The following is a 17,977-nucleotide window of genomic DNA, read 5'->3' as shown; positions in this document are numbered from 1 at the left end:
GACCTCCTGTATTTTTTGGGAATTGTAAAAAACTAGAATACAAATGGATTAAACTGCGTAATTTAGTGAGTATACAATGATTGACAACATGTGGTTTGATACCTTGCAGCAGCCATTTTGTAAAATGCAATTTTCATGAAAATTGTCACTGGTGTTACTGTCACTAGTGTTACCTTCCTTATAGGTAACACCAGTTAAAATCAGTAACACCAGTGACTCCCTTTTATAGATAAACTTTGTTCAAAGCTATTCATTTAGTTCTTTTGCATACAATAGCACTAAATCACAGTGCGATTCTAACTTTTCTTTGTCATTGTTAATCCTCCTTTGGTCAGGTATTTCTAAATTGAGGGTATGGCTAAACTGAGTGCAGCTGAGAAACAGCGACTACACAGAAAGCGTAGGGATGCTGATCCTGAACGCAGAGCAGAGTATTTACAGAAAAGGAAACAGAGCTATCTCCATGACATTGACACACAAAAAATAAGTGATAAGAATAAGTAATTTGAGTGAAAGGGAGAAGAGATATGAGCGAAAGGCATATGGAGGGTCCGTCAGCAAAGATGCAGGCAAAGAGTCAGAGTATAAGCATTGACACCCCCATCATCACCAGATAGATCACCCAGCGTTTCAAGGTACAAAACTTCTCTCTAGTCACATCTGGATTTGCTTCCCTGGCTATTCACAACAATATCATCTCACATAACCTTTTCACTAACTCCTTACGCACACACACACAGAAAAAGAGAGACACATACTTAGACATACAGAGAGAGCAAGAGAGGGTTAAATGAGTGAGAACTTTTTTTCAAGAAAATATTTTGCTTTGAATTCTGCTACACTTAAGAATTAGGCTTTAATGAAATTAAAGGATTGTATCATTGCTTGTTTATAACTGTTTTTCAAATATTTTCATTGTTATAGCAAATACATGGTTGCGCAAATGAACTAACATCATTCAGTCAAACTTTTAACAGACCTGATTAAAATAAATGAAACAAACTCCTTATTAGTTAGATTATCATTCATTTTCTGTACCTCTGACTGCATGTACTGACTTTTTTTTAAATAATATTTCATGAACACCTTTAATATTGCTAAAAAAGTAAGGTAACACCAGTGACAAAAGAAATGTATGCTGTCTTTGAGTACACATAAATGACAGCTTAATATAAAAAAAATTTGTGTGCATGTACTTAAAGTCAAAGGGTAACCTAATCATGTGGTCTAAGTTTAAATGTTAGAAAAAGAAATCAATTTTAAGACATCTTGCCATACCAAAAGTGGACATTTCTGTAGAATGACCCAAATATGGGATCTCATTCGGGAAAGAAGCGAAAACGTGACAACATCTTAGTTTGCGCCTCAAAGTAAGGTGCTTGCAAAGTAAGGGGTGAGCGGTGATATAATTGGTCCCCTTTATGTTACTCTGTCCTTTAATTTAAGCCCTTTCAACAAGGCGGTCAGGAATTGCTTGCATTTGAGAAACTCCTCATTTCTATGGAGTAAGCTTTTGTGAAAACCTTAAATGGCTACCTGTCTGTGAAGGTGGTCTTGGTGCTCTCGGGTGTCCACCACTATTGTGTACCATACCCTGTGCAGCCATGTTTGCTGCAGGGGGCATCATAGAAACTGACGGGTTATTCATTCGCATTCCAGCTAGTGAAAAAAGTAGACAAAATAAACATCATGTATGTGTTTCTACTAAATATATAGGGCTTGACAAAAATGTGCCATTTACTTGTCAAAGCAACTTGCCCAACACTCAAATAAAAAGGCTGCTTTCCGTGATAATGACCTGTCCTCGTAGTACATATAAATAAAAGTGTCTCAAAAAAGATCAGACTACTATTGAAAAATCAGACCTGTAACTGCCCATTATATTGGTAATAAAGTTATTGTTTTGAATATAATCTTTTTCTTTTTGTCATTATGCCTCATTCAAACTACAAGCAGCACGCAGCTACAAATCCTTCTCTGCAGTGACAGAAACAAGCGGGCAGAATGGTCACTAGCCCCTGGTGGCATTAAATAGAAATAGACCTAAGTGAAAAAGAGCCTTTAAAATGGCTTGATATACATGTGGCGAGCAGGGCGGGACGAGAGCCGTGAGGGATAGACGCGAGGCCGGTAACGAGTGTCAGCTGAGCTTGCACCGGTCTCGCATCTCTCGCGGAGGAGCTCAGGAAGCATAAGAGAGAAGCGACAGGAGTGTATTACGAGAGAGGACCGGCTCTTTGTGATTGCCCACCAGCTCCGGGACTCGTGCCGCAAATGACTACTGGCCAGAGAAGGCGACGTATAGGATATCATTGACCGTGTGGTACTGGAGCAGCTCATCGCTCGGCTAGGAAAACCGTCGGAGGACCAGATGGTTGGCGAACCCAGCCAGCAGTCTATCTCTCCTCCTCAGAGATGACGTCTCCCTCGTTGTCTCCTCTTTTATGCTTCCTGAGCTCCTCCGTGAGAGATGTGAGACCGATGCACGCACAGCTGACACTCGTTATCACTCACGTGACCGGCCTCGCACCTATCCCTTATGGCTCTCATCCCACCCTGCTCGCCACAATACATTTATAACAATAATGGGGAAATAGCACTATGAGGCTCCTCAGGTAGCAGCAGCAGTAGAACTCGTCCGGTCAAGAGTTGTTCTACCACCAAGACATTATTTTAAGGTAAATAAACTACAAAGTGTTTAATGAAAATGTCGACCGCATTGTTGCTAAACCAACATACAGTAACTGATTATATCACAAGGCCATAACACAATATTTCATATTCATTATTGTCATTGTGTTTTGGTATTGATCCAAAATTACCCTGGGCCTGCTGCATGGGGAAGCCAGCATCCATCCTCATCTGACCAGGGGCACCAAGGGGTCCATTGACCCTTATTTCTTGGCCTCTGTTCTGTCCAACAGCAACATGAATAGCTCCTTCACCTGAATGAACCCAAGACACCAGTTAATATGGTTATCTTAAATGCAGCCAACAATAGAAAAGAAAGGGCAAGGTTTCATACCTTCAATCTGCACAGATAGAATTCCCAGATCGCGGAGCTGCTGCTGGTTGTTTTGGGCCAGGAGGCGTAGTCGCTCAGCAGCCTCTCTGGGGATGTTGAAAGTAACTCTCACACTGTTCCACGGCTCCACCCGCTTGGGTTCAAGTCTCTTTGTACCTTCAACAGACACACAGAGCAAAATACAGGAGAAGGGATGAAATGATCGCATCAAACCATTCAGATCTGATATCGGACATTACATGCTCCGTTAACACCGTTAACTGTTTGAACCATTCAATGTATTTTGCAATACACATTATTTTGAATCCAATGTGGATTCCAAATATTGCAGAAGTGCAGAAACGTAGAGTAGTGTTTAGGATGCAAAAATCGTGTAGGACTGAATTAATAGTTCTGAAGGAAAAGTAAATCAACAAACTGTACAATTAAATACGCTATTACAGAGTTCCACACAATACAGATGTACAGAATAATCATCCATACTTTAGGCAATGTCCTCATGCTATTAAGGAGACATAATGCACATTTTTATGAAAGGCACTATAAGGACTAAAAGCATTTGTATCTGTTTATTTCTGGAACAGAACAGCAATTTTTGATAATAACGTGAACCTTAAACAGTTTTAAAAGGAATTTTTCACCAAACAATTCTGTATTCGACACAGATCAACAAGGACAAAAAACACCAACCTAACAATGCTGTTGAAGTAGTCCAAACAGTAGCTATGTTTAATGAACAGGACAAAATGTAATTATCCACACCAAACCATTGACAGCAACTTAATCTTTAAAGCATCGTTCACGATCACATTTATTATTTCATTAGAGTGATGAACCAGTTCACTGGTGTTCATGTGTGTCAAACAGAACGTGACATGTCATTGACAAACAGGGAAGATTATAACCAGGTGAATCATCATTTACATCCCTCGTATCCCCATCATACCATACAGACTGACAAAACATAATAACTATGTTTTTTTTGTCATTTCAGGACCTTGACTAATGTGATCCCAATGAACTGTCAGTGTAAGCAAATAATAGCGGTGCAAGTCTGATTTGAAATGACAGAACTTGGGACATTGGTTAAAATCTTTTTAAGGCATAAAAAAAGTGTTTCTGATCATCAGTGCATTGTTAATGGGCATATAGGTTAAGACCAAAGACCGACCTAGCAAAAGCATATCTGGAATTCCGTTTAAGATGGCATCCAGCTTCTTCTGAAAGTCCTCATCAGTCGTGCTTCCTTTGAAAGCCACATATATGGTGGAGCTTTCCACTGGGAAAGGAGGGCTGTCGGTTCTCTCGTCTCCATCTTCCACTCCGGAGTCGTGATCCGTGCACGAGACAGCTTGAAGGGTCAGGGCTTCCCATGAGCGCTCAGACGAGCTTCGTGGATGCACCATAGCTCTTCACCAAAAGAATCGCTCGCTCGCGCCGCCTCTGCAACACTTCAAAATATCAACATCATCAGTTCAAAATATACAGGTACTACACAGACAGAGAGACTGCAGTGCTTTCCAGTGGAAGGGGATTACAAATACAACTTATTAACTTCCATATTCATTTCAGCAGAATAGAATCAGCAAATGTTGTGGTGGCATACAGGAATGAAATATGGTAGTACACTTTAGTATTTACTGTAATGCCTCTAGCATTCTATAGTACTACCTACAGTACACTGACAAGCTGTAGTTGTGCTTGTGTTAAAACGGCTTGCAATGCAGTTATTAAAAGGAGAAGAAACAGCGTAATGGTAAAGCAAGTACGAAACTCTACAATGCAGTTGAATTATGCACACAACCTGAACCATCCCCTACACACACACGAGCTCTTAATACTATTGTTATAACGCTCATTCATGACATGTCAAATGGTATATCAGCCGACCATTTAGTCATAAATATTTTTTTTTATTAAACACACACACCCATAGAGAATAAGACACCAAACAACTACAATACTATCAGCATCAAACGAGTGATCTGTTAATGGTTTAATGTGTGAAGAACTTTAGATGTTTATTATGTCTCTAGCATTAGCATTAGCCCTATCAAAACAAAGGCAAAACAAATCGCCTACGCTCAAGACTAACAACACAACACAAAATGATATTAAAGATAAAATGTGGTATATACACAGCCAATAATATCATCATTATAGTAAAAAGAATACATGCTCATAACGCTTCACATTTAACGTTACGTATGCTAGTGGATTAGCTACACAAACACCCTAAGTTAGCCTCACTGGTCAGTATCACATAAATTTTACTCACATTTTCATGCATTTTTGACATTTATATGCGAATTTAGTAAAGGCATTTGGAAAAATGTGAAATAATGCGAAAAGACCTTACCGATTTAATCCATCAGGAGTGACTTTATTGCAGTAAACAAATATGCTAGCGAATGCTAACAGCGCGCTCTCGAGCAACCGTGCAAGTTCAGCGAAGTGCGCGTGCCCGATGTGACGTCAGAGTCCTTTCTACTGTACAGACGCACGAGAAGAGGTTAAGATCGCAAAAATAACGTGATAAAAAGCTACGATACGTACACAACTAAAGAGGCGTGGCCTCCCCCGTTTTCATATTATTTGTGTTTTGTTATGCGTCTGTTGTTTTGTGCAGCTGAAATAAACATTTGTGGTAGAAGCTTTGTATTTAATTTAAATATTGTAATTCACTACGATCAAACTTCTACTAGACACCTTGTGTAAGATAATGCTCAGTTTAAGTCGTTTAGCACTTTCCTGTAAAATGCAGACTGAATATCTTTAATACATAATTCCAAGAAAGAAAGAAATGCTATGAACCAACTGAGACAAGGAATACAAATTGCCTATTTATTGGAAAACCACGGCATGGTGTCTGTAACGCGGAATTCAACTGTCACTGGGGAGAAAAACAACTGCATTGTACACCATTCAAATATTCATTACACGGTTTTACATCCATGATACAGCACACAACAATGTCCTTTTAAATGACATCAGCTAAATTACACACTTATTAAAGAACTGTTTTTACACAATTGTGCTCAAGCAAGAAATGATCCTGATACTGTATTGCACACAAAGGTTTCCTCTGACATGCCAGGCAAATCTACCCTATTCCCATAATGTACCCTTAAGGCCTCTTATGTTTCTTCTCTTCATGTTAACTTTCTCCATTGAATGCTGGAACGTTTATAAGACTATGTATTTCCTATGGTAACACAAAATACAACTTAAATACACCCAAACCCAGAATCACCAATAAATAATAGGCAACGTTAAACTTTCAAGTAGAGTTTGTAATGGTCCTTAATTTAGGTTAAAATGCCCATCCCATGAAATACTTTTCTAATAGTCTACATAATCCTGGAGGAACTAATAATTATAAGCATACAGTGCCTGTCAAATGTGTCGACCTATTTGAAAAGAGTTTTTACCTCATGATCTTAAAAATTTGAACAAATATACTGTAATTGCACCTACAGTACAATTGAAATTGTATTTAATGGAAGAGTTCTGTTTGATTATGTATTTAAAAAAAATAACATCAACAGCCATAGAAATGAATCAAGTTTGGGTTTTCAAGCATCTGACAGGTACTGTGTGTGTCGTATGCATGCTCAAATAAAAATGTTACCTTTGTAACACACATTGGAGTGACATGAATTGTACTCGTAAAAATGTTTGAGTAAAAAATAAAAGCCAAGCTGAAATCTTGCTGTATTGAACAAGCAGACACATTCTCTCTGCGTTTGTGGCAGAGATAGCAGCATAGTTCCTCCTTTGGGACATGGATCAACTATTTCACAAACGATACATGTAACCAGTGCACACAGAGCAGGATGTGTGATGGATTCTAGGGCAATGACATGGCCAGTGCAGAGGCATCAGTGCTGCGAGGGTCCTTCACAGCTACGATCAGGTCATTGGTTCTCCTCGTTCCTTCTACTAGTGAGATGATGTCCACCTTCTCCACCTTATGGCCCAACTGTGTGAGAGACTCCACATCGGCCTGTAAAAATTTTGCTTGACAAATAAAGAGTTTTAGGTTAAGAAGGAATACCACTCAATCATATCCAGTGTCACATCATCATGAACAAAGTATTTTGGTGGTTTTATCATTCATGGCATCACATTTGGCTCTTCTATTAATTTTATTATTATTAATTTTAATTTTTTTTAATCACAGATGATGAAAATGCAAATGATTGTTGTAATCATTTATTTTATATAATGAGATGTACAGTTAACCTGTTACCGAAATTGGGACATGTCATTATTTCCTAGCAATAGGAAAATATTCTAAATTTGTTAAATAAAAACAACACTGCATCACTGGGATTCGAGGTTAAACTACCCGAAATAGAAACGGTTTAGGACATGGTTTATAAACATATTTCTCTTGAATGAATTATAAACAAAAAGATGAAGAACATAAAAAAGAAAGGATTTAAGTGATAATTATTGAGATAACACACTCTGTGATTACAGACAATCTGGCTTTAGTTTTTTGACTGAACATTTCATTTTTGGTCATTAAAATAACATTTTTTATTTTATACTGTACAGTGAACGAATTATTGCAAACAGATTTTGTTAAATGTATGTGACTATATATGGTGCTCTCATGCATACGTCTGCATTTTATGTTGGATGACGACATTAGTTCTGTACCAAAGCATGCTAAGGGCACATACAATGTCATGATGCGTTTGGACATCTGCCTTGCCCAACCAGCGCCCGAAAAACTCTTATGTTATTAAAAACACATTTAAAACAAAAGTCAAACAGACAAAGTCAACAGTAGAGTACTTACAGTCTACCAGGAGGGTGTTGGTTTGTATGACAGGATGGAGCCTGCCGTAAGAAAGACTGTCGCTCATGTTTTTGCGTGATGATAGAACATTAACTAAAACCTGAAAGAAGCACAGCCGCTCATGAAGTCACAATGAAACGTTAACGTCTTCACAGCTCACCAGACAGGGTGCTGCCACAAAAATGACACTTTACCTGAGTGATGCCGCTAAGGGCCCGGTCAGCATTAGAGGAACCCAGGGTGATGTAAGTGCCGCACAGGCCTATGGAGGGTCTCACCGTAATGGGCATCAAGAAGGAGGCAGGTCTCTTCCCTGGCTCAACGATGTTACGCTGATGATAAAACGCAACAAATATTCACGATTCATGATTTATTGAAACATCCGTTTATGTCATACGTGAAGCACAAAGGCATACCGGATTGAACTCCGTCGAGTCCTTGGTTTTATTGGGCCAGGAGAAATCTAGAATCTGACTGTTAAGAAGGATCCCGGAAGGTGTCACAATGTAGCTTCCAAAAGGCCGGTTCAGTGAGCTGTATGTATGAAAATCATTAATATATGCAAACCAAAGCATTTAAACATAGGGCTTTACTGATCAAGCTCTGTGATGTGACCTACCTCATAACAGATACTATTAAATCGTCTGTGCCCATAATCACCACCTGGCTAGCCACAGCGCCGTCCTGCAGCTTGTACGACGGCACGTAGCTTTCGGCGAGAGACGCATGAGAGTCGTTGATCTTTTGACGGAATAGGGAAGCCTGACTTTTACTGAGAAACCAACGGGACACTTTTATCATCATGTAACTGGATACATAGAGGTCCAGATGTCCTGTGCTGTGTGGTTTTGGTTATGCTTTAATCTGCATTTAATCTCAAATTTTGACCTCAAAGTTATTGCATGACAACATGGAACAATTGTACACACCACTAAACTATTCCTACTGTACTACACAAACTCTGTCTCTTTATATTTGTTATAACCATTCTTTCACCTTTTATAACAAAAAAGCAAGCTCATCGCAGCTCAAAATAACACAAATGTAACAATGGTAATTATTTTGTAACTAATCAAATAAATCTTCAGTGCCGTCACCCTTTATATGAATGTACACATCATTTGTCATTTTATCACCCTGAGATGAGAGGTTTAAACAGCATTGACGGTTACTGGCTGCTTAATCTTTATCATTTCATCTAATATTGTTTTCTTATACACTTGACTTTAAAAACAGTGGCTGGTGAAAGTATTCATACCCTAAAATGTTGCTGCTCGGTGTTAAACTACTTTAAATAGATTTATTTAACATGAATCTACACAATCTACACTTCACACTGAAAAACGGAATTAAGTAAATCGAATTCCAACCCTTAACTCAAAAGTCTGCCAGGTTGGATGGAGACCATCAGTAGACAGACATTTTCAGGTTTCTACAGAGATGTTCAGTTGGGTTCAAGCCCAAGCACTGGCTGGACCAATCAAGGACATTGACAGAATTGTCCATAAATCACTCTTGCATTGTGTTTAGGGTTATTGTCCTGTTGGAGAACAAACCTTCTGGCCAGTCTGAGGTTCTGAATGTGCTGGACTAGGTTTTCATTAAGAGTTTCTCTGTACTTCATGCCGTTGAGCATTACTTCAGTCGCTGCTGCAGAAAAACACTGCACAGCATGATGCTGTTACCACCACACTTTACTGTTGAGATGGTATTGTGCAAGTAATGAGCAATGCCTAGTTTCCTCCAGACATGGTTCTCAGGTCTGATGAATCTTAGTTTCAAGCATCTTATTTCTGATCGTTTGAAAGTGTTTTTTATGTACCATCTTTACTGAGGAGACGCTTGAGTCTGGCCACTCTTTCATAAAGCCCAGATTGGTGGAGTGTTGCGGTCATGTTTGTCCTTCAGTAAATTTCTCCCGTCTTCATATATGATCATGGAGCTCTACCAAAGTGACAATCAGCTTCTTGGTCACCGTTCTAAGCAAGACCGTTCTCCATCGATGGCTCAGTTCCTCCAGGAGGACAGCTCAAGTAAGATAACAGGGCCTGTATTTATCAAGCTTGCAGAACACTGCTAAGAATTGACTTAAGAGTAAAAAAAATCTTGACTTGTCAGGTTTAGAGATAATTAACAACACTTTGCTGTGCTGCAAACAGGATTTTGGATGACGACATTGGCATAGACCAATCACTGAACAGAATTCCTAATTTAAGAATATTCTCCGATACATTTACGTTGAAATTCCTATAAGGAGTTTATATTCAACACACATATGACAATAAAGACTTTGCAAGAAAATACATTATGATATAGATATTGGAAATAAAAGATAAACATTTCCACCATTTCTAAATTACCAGTTTTAAACCTGTGTTGAAATTTGTTTACTTGCTTTAGTCGTCTAGTTTTTAAATACGATGTTATTTTCCTGCCTGTGAAATCACACATATCATTGAGAACAATACAGCATAACAAGAACGCACAAAAATAATGCAAATCCATTGGAAGAGAGCTTAAGAAGATGACTATCTATACTGCATAACGAGAACTTGCAACAGTATTGATGATTCATAGAGTTGAATGACTTGAATGCGCCGCAGCATTAATGTCTTGCACACAAAGAAGTTTGTTAAATGTATAAATTAGATTATGAAAAATTATGTGTAGATGTTGTTTCATTAATACATGCCTTTCGCAAATTCATTCTTTAAAAAAGTGCCACCCACAATTACGCCTATGCAGGGGAGTACCGAATTTATGCATGGAAGGATAAGGTTCCATAGGCCAACCCCCTGGTCCACCACAGGGACATCACAAGCCCCTAGTGGCAACTCCTTAGCACCTGAGAGACCTCTCGAGCGGTCTTAATTATCTGGCAGAGTTAAGTGTGATTCTTGGCTTTTAGAAATGTGATAACTAGCTTTTATTCTTAAATTAAGTAAGAAGTAGGAAAGACTAGTAAGACTAAAATGGCACTTTGAGAAGCTTGATAAATACGGGCCCTGGATGTTTCAAACTTCTTCCATTAATGGAGTCTAAAAATGTTTCTGTGAACCTTCAATACAGCAGATATACATTTGTAGTCTTTCCCAGATCTGTGTCTTGATCAAATCCTGTCTCTGAGCTCTACTGGCAGTTCTTTTGACCTCATGACTTGATTTTTGCTCTGATATGGATTTTCATACGTTGAATTTTCAGCAAAAAAACGTTTTATTAAGAGGTGTGAGTCTTTCCAAATCATACTTACTTCATTGAATTTGCTCCACTTGAAGAGCTCATCAACAAGCAAAACTGGAATGCTTCTAATTTCAATTTCAAGTCTTTCTGAAAAGGGTATGATTACTTATACAATGTTATTTTTTATTTGTTATATATAGTTTTTTTGTTTTGTCATTATGGTTAATGGAATTTAGATTCATGTTTAAAGTAGTTTAAAACAGAGCAGCAACATAACAAAAAGGGAAAAACATTAAGGGGGTATGAATACTTTTGCACTGTATATTCGTATACATGCATTTACAGACAGTTTAGCTCAAATGTTTCTTTAACCTTTACAAATTTTAACACCCAAAAACACGAATCACCTGAGCATCTGTTCCACAACTTCTGAGACAGATGCATTAAACATCGGGTCCCCAAGTCCACTAGCCTGGGACAAGGCAATCTTCAAAGCCTACATGTCACAAGAAATCAAACGGACAGAAAATGAAGTAATAGACCTGTAGCGGTGTAATGCAATTTATAAGCCAAGTACCAACAACGTCATCCAATCAACAAAGCCATACCTCAGCAATCCAGTGGTGAAGTCTGTTCCTCGGCACCTGGTTTGTGATATTATATCCCTCCAGGATGTTTAGAGCGGAGAGGAGAGCGGCTCCCGCGTGGGGCGGAGGGGCGGCAAATACACGGTGACCTGTTAGCACGGACAAACCCATCCATAAACACACTGCCGCAAACTGTTTCATTTTCATTCACCAAAAACAACTCAGTCAAATCCAACAGTTTTATAAAAAAAACGACTGGATGTGGGATTTCGTCTGTACAGATGTGCCAGCTTGGCCTTATTTTTTTTTAAATGGCATGAGCTCTATTTACCTTGATAAAGACTTTGCAGTGGCTTCTGTAGGATGGTGCTGTAGTTTCTAAAGTCTTCCTCTGTCAGCACGCCTCCTTTCGCCTGAACCTATCACAGAAGCACAGCAGTTGACACCCAACCAGGCAATCCCTAATGTTAGTTAATACTAGCAAACACGACGCAGCACATGCAGTTGATCAATTAAAATGTGAACGATTGAGTGCCTGTTGTCGTTGTTGATAGGCTTAAACGTACCACAGACACCATCTCCTGCGTCAGATTCCCACGGTAGAACTCCGAGATCCCATTGGCTGCGATTTTGTCCAAAATGTCAGCTAAATCCAGACGTGTCATGAAGAGGCCAGCAAGTGGACTCTGCCCCTTCGGCAGGAAAACATCTCTAAAGGTTTCCGACACATTTTGGCCTTTCAGTTTAGACAACGCATCAGCTGTGAAGAGATTTGAAACTCAAGACTCAAGTTATCTTCCAAACTCCTTTGAAAGGGAGGAACGGACAGTCAACTTTACCACAGGTGTCGCACACTCACCCAGTTCATGCGTAATGTTGAAACCATTCCTGGCGACATCCGCAGCCGTGGTGACAAGCTCTTTCCACTGCATTCTAGTGTAAAATGAGATTACTCAGTTACATAAAGACTGAAGTCAATGTGCATCACACCTATAAGGACAAAATCCAGCCATTTGTTTTGTGTCCATACAAAACAGCAGGGCAAGCAAATGATCAAAGTAGGCATGCACAGATACAGAAATTCTGTGTTGACTTGACAACGATGTTGGATCATAAAGTATGACTGGCATCTGCTGATACTGATGGTTTAGCTTTTTAGGCAGTGTATCCCTAAATTTAACAAACTCGTCATATTTCTTGCCGTGTCATACTTTAAAGTTAAAAGTTCGAGCAGTGCAGAGCTAAAAAGCTACAAACCCATTCAAATGAATACTGCACACAACATGAGTTCTGGAATGTTGAAATTACATTCATTAAAAAATTAAGTTTAAAAAATCGTTGGGAGAATAGAATTCAGAACACAACTATAACGATAAAGATACAGAGAACGATATCGTTGGGAGAAGTATTTTTTCCCCAGCTAGTGAACGATAAAACACTGTCAAACAGAGTCTGGTGCAGGGCCGTCGCTAGTGGAGTGTAAGGTGGTGACAATTATACAAAATCTTTTTTTAGCCTATATTTCATAGTTATATGGCTGATGTTTTAATGAAAACAACAAGCCCATTCAATCTGGTCATTTTTTTTTAAGTATCTGATTCTCTTCCCTACCTAAAAATGGTTTAGTCTGATCCAATCGATTCGTAAGCTTGGGTACTAACAAACATCAGAGGAACCCAATGAGATTCTAACCCCCAGCTCGTAAACGGAACCAATCAGACTTGAGGCGGTAGTTGAATTCCAAAATGACATTCCGTAATGAAAAAGAGCAAGAGACCAAGTTAAGTTTGGGGAAATGAAAGCATAAATCCGGGTGTACCTTCCATACAGCTGATGAGCTTGATGTAGTCCACTGAGCATGCCCGGAACGGCCACTAACAGACCTGACTGACAGACAAAAAAAATACAGCAAGTAAACAAAGCAGATATTATGTCTGTCTGAGACAAGAGGAAAGCTGATCTGAATAAACCATTACCCTTTGACTAATATTTAACATCAAGTCCTTGTTGATGGCAAACGGTGCGGTCTCACGAAAGTCAATGACTGTGCTTTCATTTCTACGGATGTCATGGACTAGCATCACGCCACCACTGGGAAGCAAGTAAACAAAAAGGCACTTACCATTTTGATTTAAACAACCACAAAATCCGTTTCACATAGCATAGCTTTTGATGTTTTACGTTGCTCTCTAAAATCAACTCTCAGAGTCTTTTGTGAAACTCAGAGCTGGCACTAGTACCTGCCGATGCCTGAGGTGTGGGGATGAACAATGCCCAGGCAGAGAGAGGCGGCTATGGCAGCATCTACACTTGATCCTTGCTTGCCCAGCACGTCAAAGCCCAGAGACGTGCAGCGCGCCACATCCGTCACTACTGCGGCTTGGGTGTACACCTGGAGAAGTTCGAGACAATCGTCAAACAGGAAAACCATTCAACTGGAAGAAAATGTCATTTTCAAATACTGTTAACCGGTTCTTCATCTTATTCTTGTCCAAAAAAATTCTGTGAAACAAATGCCCAAAGGATTATTCGCAGTAAACGTTAATAATCACATCACTTTTTGTCACCCGAAAAGTCATGATGCATTTTTAATCATAATTTTGTTCGGAAGAGGAATATTTAAAAAAAACATACAAACGTGCTCAAATTTGATGGTACCCTTACAGCTCACTGAAATAATGCTTCATTCCTCCTGAAGAGTGATGAAACTGAATGTTATTGTATCATGTATACTTGCATGCCTTTGGTATGTCATAGAATAAAGCAAAGACGCTGGAAAGAGTTGAATTATTGCTTCTATTCTAAAATGGCCTGGACACATTTGTTGGTACACCTTAGAAAAGATAATACATCATCGGATGATAGTGATATTTCAAACTAATTTGTTTCTTTAATTAGAATCACACATGATTTAAACAGAGAAAGTAGTCACTGTGCTGTTTGGTATAATTGTGTTCCCCACACTGAACATAGACCAAAGAAAGCAAAGGATAGAGTTGTCTGAGGAGCTTGGTAAAGGCTACAATACCATCTCAAAGCAGCTTTGTGTTCCTGTGACAACAGTTGCAAATATTATTAAGAAGTTTAAGGTCCATGGAATTGTAGCCAACCTCCCTGGGCGCGACCCCAGATTGAACAGAAGGATAGTGCGAATGGTAGAAAAAGAACCAAGGATAACTGCCAAGCAGATACAAGTTGAACTCCAAGGTGAAGGTACGTCAGTTTCTGATCACACCACCCGTCGCTTTTTGAGCAAAAGTGGGCTTCATGGAAGAAGACCCAGGAGAACTCCACTTTTGAAAGAAAAACGTTAAAAAAGAGCCAGACTGGAATTTGCTACAATTCATATTGACGAGCCACAATCCCTCTGGGACAATGTCCTGTGGACCGATGAGTAAAATCTGGAGCTTTCTGGCAAGTCATATCAGCTCTGTGTTCACGGACGAAAAAAAAATCAAGCTTTCAAAGAAGTGAACACCAAACCTACAGTGAAACATTGAGGAGGCTCGGTTATGTTTTGGGGCTGCTTTGCTGCATCTTGAATCTGTGCAGGACACAATGAAACCTCAAGGCATTCTGGAGCAAAACGTACTGCCCAGTGTCAGAAAGCTCTGTCACAGGTCATGGGTCCTCCAACAAGATAAATCACCCAAGAATGGATAAGAACAAAACATTGGATTATTCATCAACAAGTGATCGCCTCTAAAGGTTGTGTAAGAAAATATTAGGTTAGAGGTTCCCATAATTTTTGTCCATGACATTTTCTTTTGTTTTATTAGTTACAATATTATGTTGAATACATTTTTTTGTCAGTTTTTAGTTTTGTCAGAGAAAATGGAGCATTCTTTGTTTTTGTAGAGGGGTACCAACAAATTTGAACACGTCTGTATAAGCCCAGTGTATGGATATTTCAAACAAATAAACGGTCACCATTTGAAAACGAGTCTACTAAACGCTGGAGTGCGAACATAATATTTTCAACCTTTTGTATGCTTTCACAGGCCCTTTTATAGAGTCGTGTGCCTTTGTAAACAACGGTGTAAAATAAACCTAAAAACAGAACAACGACCTGGTTAACGCTAAAAGTTTTTCGAAATGGGAAACCAAGCGCTGTTAAAATGTTTTGGGTAATAACCCACGGCACCTGTGGTTCCCCAAAGTAGATCTGCATTATGAGCGCCATGGTGACCCCAGTGGCAAAGGTCAAGCAGGCAGTGACGATGACGGTGAGGCTATCTCGTGTACACGCGCAATCCTGTGCCAATGGGTCTCTGGTGGTCTCTCTCAGTGGAGAGATGTTATGGCTTGCCAAGTCCGAAGTTGAAGAGGGCAGGCGCTGCAGCCGTGCTGACTTCAGAAACAGATCAGGATCTACAAATAGCAACCAGACAGAATATAGGCAACAACATCAAGCAGTTAGGCTAACAACATCTGAACGATCTCGAATCACCGCCCAGGGTACATATTTGTGTATGTGTGTGTGTGTGTTTTTATGGATGACAAAACGCATGCACCTGTGTCCTGCTCGCTGAGGAAGTTATCATCGTCTTTGCGTGATTTCAGGGTGTTGTCTGATGAGAGCGCATCATCTTCTGGCAGTCTGGGGAAGCTGGTGATGCTCATGTAGTCCACGGGCGAGTAAGCACTGCTCAGAGTGGCATCTTTCTCCACCACCGTCACACCAGCATCGGCCGCTGCTGGAGTGTACATCATCTTTCACCTAAAAACACATTTCATTGCATGACTGATGTGAAGCAACAAGACACGCAGACTCTTGTCTCTTTACTACAGTGTTTATGGAGTCTGCGTTTAAAAACACGACGGACGCTTGTTTATTGTTGACATCGCCATTGGCCATAACTTTAATGGATTTTATACAACACTTCATAATACCGCAAGTGAGAGCCCGTCCTGTTATATATATCGCTCTCCAAGTGATAACGTGACCTCACAGCAAAATAATCAGCGTCAACACATCGTCATCGCTTACGCTTTCACACGCGCGTTATTTATTTATTTAACAGACACAAGCAAGCGACGCCACGAGACGCGTTATAAACAGCGTGTTTAATGCGACACATGAAATAATATCCTACATGCATCAGTAAGAAATTAACACATCTTTCAGCCGTTTTAGTCGCCATGTATACATCAGCTGATTCACAGACTTCATGCGGCGCTGCGCAGGATGATCTGCTTTTGACAGCCATGTATCGCGAGAGCGACAGGAAAGCACGTGGGGTAGTTCGCTCTCGCGATAGTTTAATGCGACACGCCGAGTGAAGTTCGAACGCCAGATACAGACCAGAAGAGCAGAAAGATCAGGTGACGTCATTCCCTGCAGGTGCGACGCGTTCTGATTTTGTTGAAATACACGACGAAACACCTGTCGCTTTTAACAGAAATTGATCGTAAGTGTTTAATGGCTCGAAAACGCAAAGCTTGCGTCGAGACTAGAGATTCGACGCGACGGCCCAGCGTCCGTTTGACGCGTGTGTAATTCGACCATAAAGCGCGTTAAACGCAAGAACCGTCATGTGTCAAAGCACCTACGCGTTTCAATCTACTTACATGTGCAATTTCTGTGGAGTTCAGCTGCGCGGATAAATCACTCCATGGATTGTAGATCTGCGTGTCGAAGTTTACGCATGCGCCGCAGCTGAGGAGAAGCGATGTGATCCTGCTGAACAGGTTCCTCCTGGACAGCTTCTGGACAAGCAGGTGTAGGGAGGTGCGTGCGCGCGCTTATATATCGTACCGAACTCTATTTTTAGAAAATGAAAATGCTAAAAGTTTTCTATGATCTTTAGGATAAGGGGATCAAATATACAGTTTGCACAGTATAAAAACATTACATCTATGGGCTGTCCCCACAGAGAAAAAAAATCAGACGTGTGTGTGTGTGCGTGCGCCAAATGTCCTCAGTACCACAGTGAATTACATTTACATTTAGTCATTTAGCAGACGCTTTTATCCAAAGCGACTTGCAAAGAGTTCGGGGAGCAATAAGCGATTTGTCATACAAGAGCAATGATACAATAGGTGCTAATACAGAGTTACTAGTTTCAACAAAAGCCAGACCACTACCTGTTGAGAGAAGAGGGTTAGTGTACGTGTGTTTTTTTTGTTTGTCTGTCAAGTGAATTACTTGTAAACCCACTTGTGAGAACATTTTACTGGTCCTCACTAAAGAAAAAATAATATTCTTTAAATCTAATGTCTTGCACATGTTTGTGTGATTATTTGGTTTAGGTGTTGGAGGAGGGTTATGGGATAGACTATATATCATAAGACTGAAATAAAATCAATGGAAGTTGAAGAACATTTAAACAATGTTCTGCGCGTTCAAAAATTGGAGAGAGGCCAGTTCATAAA

At 39.8% G+C, this 17,977-nt stretch overlaps 2 protein-coding genes across 4 annotated transcripts in view; both read right to left on the bottom strand.

Annotated features, from left to right (window-relative positions):
• ncoa6 (nuclear receptor coactivator 6) overlaps positions 1 to 5,514 on the bottom strand; it is a 28,221-nt gene extending 22,707 nt beyond the window's left edge. The window contains exons 1-5 of the mRNA XM_079479015.1: positions 5,385 to 5,514; positions 4,197 to 4,476; positions 3,026 to 3,181; positions 2,823 to 2,945; positions 1,537 to 1,659 (exon numbers count right to left, since the gene is read on the bottom strand). Of these exons, the coding sequence (XP_079335141.1) occupies positions 1,537 to 1,659; positions 2,823 to 2,945; positions 3,026 to 3,181; positions 4,197 to 4,431 (637 nt within the window). The 5' untranslated portion in view covers positions 4,432 to 4,476; positions 5,385 to 5,514. The remainder of the gene's footprint in view (positions 1 to 1,536; positions 1,660 to 2,822; positions 2,946 to 3,025; positions 3,182 to 4,196; positions 4,477 to 5,384) is intronic.
• A 288-nt stretch (positions 5,515 to 5,802) lies between these two features.
• On the bottom strand, positions 5,803 to 17,347 carry ggt7 (gamma-glutamyltransferase 7). 3 transcript variants are annotated; one of them, XM_079478038.1, is made up of 16 exons: positions 17,174 to 17,347; positions 16,117 to 16,322; positions 15,747 to 15,973; positions 13,843 to 13,994; positions 13,579 to 13,693; positions 13,422 to 13,489; positions 12,462 to 12,535; positions 12,169 to 12,362; positions 11,934 to 12,021; positions 11,624 to 11,751; positions 11,423 to 11,511; positions 8,455 to 8,607; positions 8,252 to 8,369; positions 8,030 to 8,167; positions 7,836 to 7,935; positions 5,803 to 7,045 (listed from the first exon to the last, which is right to left on the bottom strand). In XM_079478038.1, the coding sequence occupies exons 2-16, from the start codon at positions 16,313 to 16,315 to the stop codon at positions 6,876 to 6,878; spliced, it is 2,013 nt and encodes a 670-aa protein (XP_079334164.1). In that variant the 5' UTR covers positions 16,316 to 16,322; positions 17,174 to 17,347; the 3' UTR covers positions 5,803 to 6,875. The 3 variants fall into 3 exon arrangements, with proteins under 3 accessions (XP_079334164.1, XP_079334166.1, XP_079334165.1); XM_079478040.1 differs by lacking the exon at positions 17,174 to 17,347 and adding an exon at positions 16,699 to 16,773 and having other exon boundaries at positions 5,847 to 7,045; XM_079478039.1 differs by lacking the exon at positions 17,174 to 17,347 and adding an exon at positions 16,496 to 16,586 and having other exon boundaries at positions 5,847 to 7,045.
• Positions 17,348 to 17,977: the final 630 nt, after the last annotated feature.

This window comes from Barbatula barbatula (assembly GCF_947034865.1).
Source record: "Barbatula barbatula genome assembly, chromosome: 17".
NCBI classification, from domain to species: domain Eukaryota; kingdom Metazoa; phylum Chordata; class Actinopteri; order Cypriniformes; family Nemacheilidae; genus Barbatula; species Barbatula barbatula.
The sequence above is the reverse complement of the archived record's forward strand: the minus strand, read 5'-3'. Positions and strand labels throughout refer to the sequence as shown.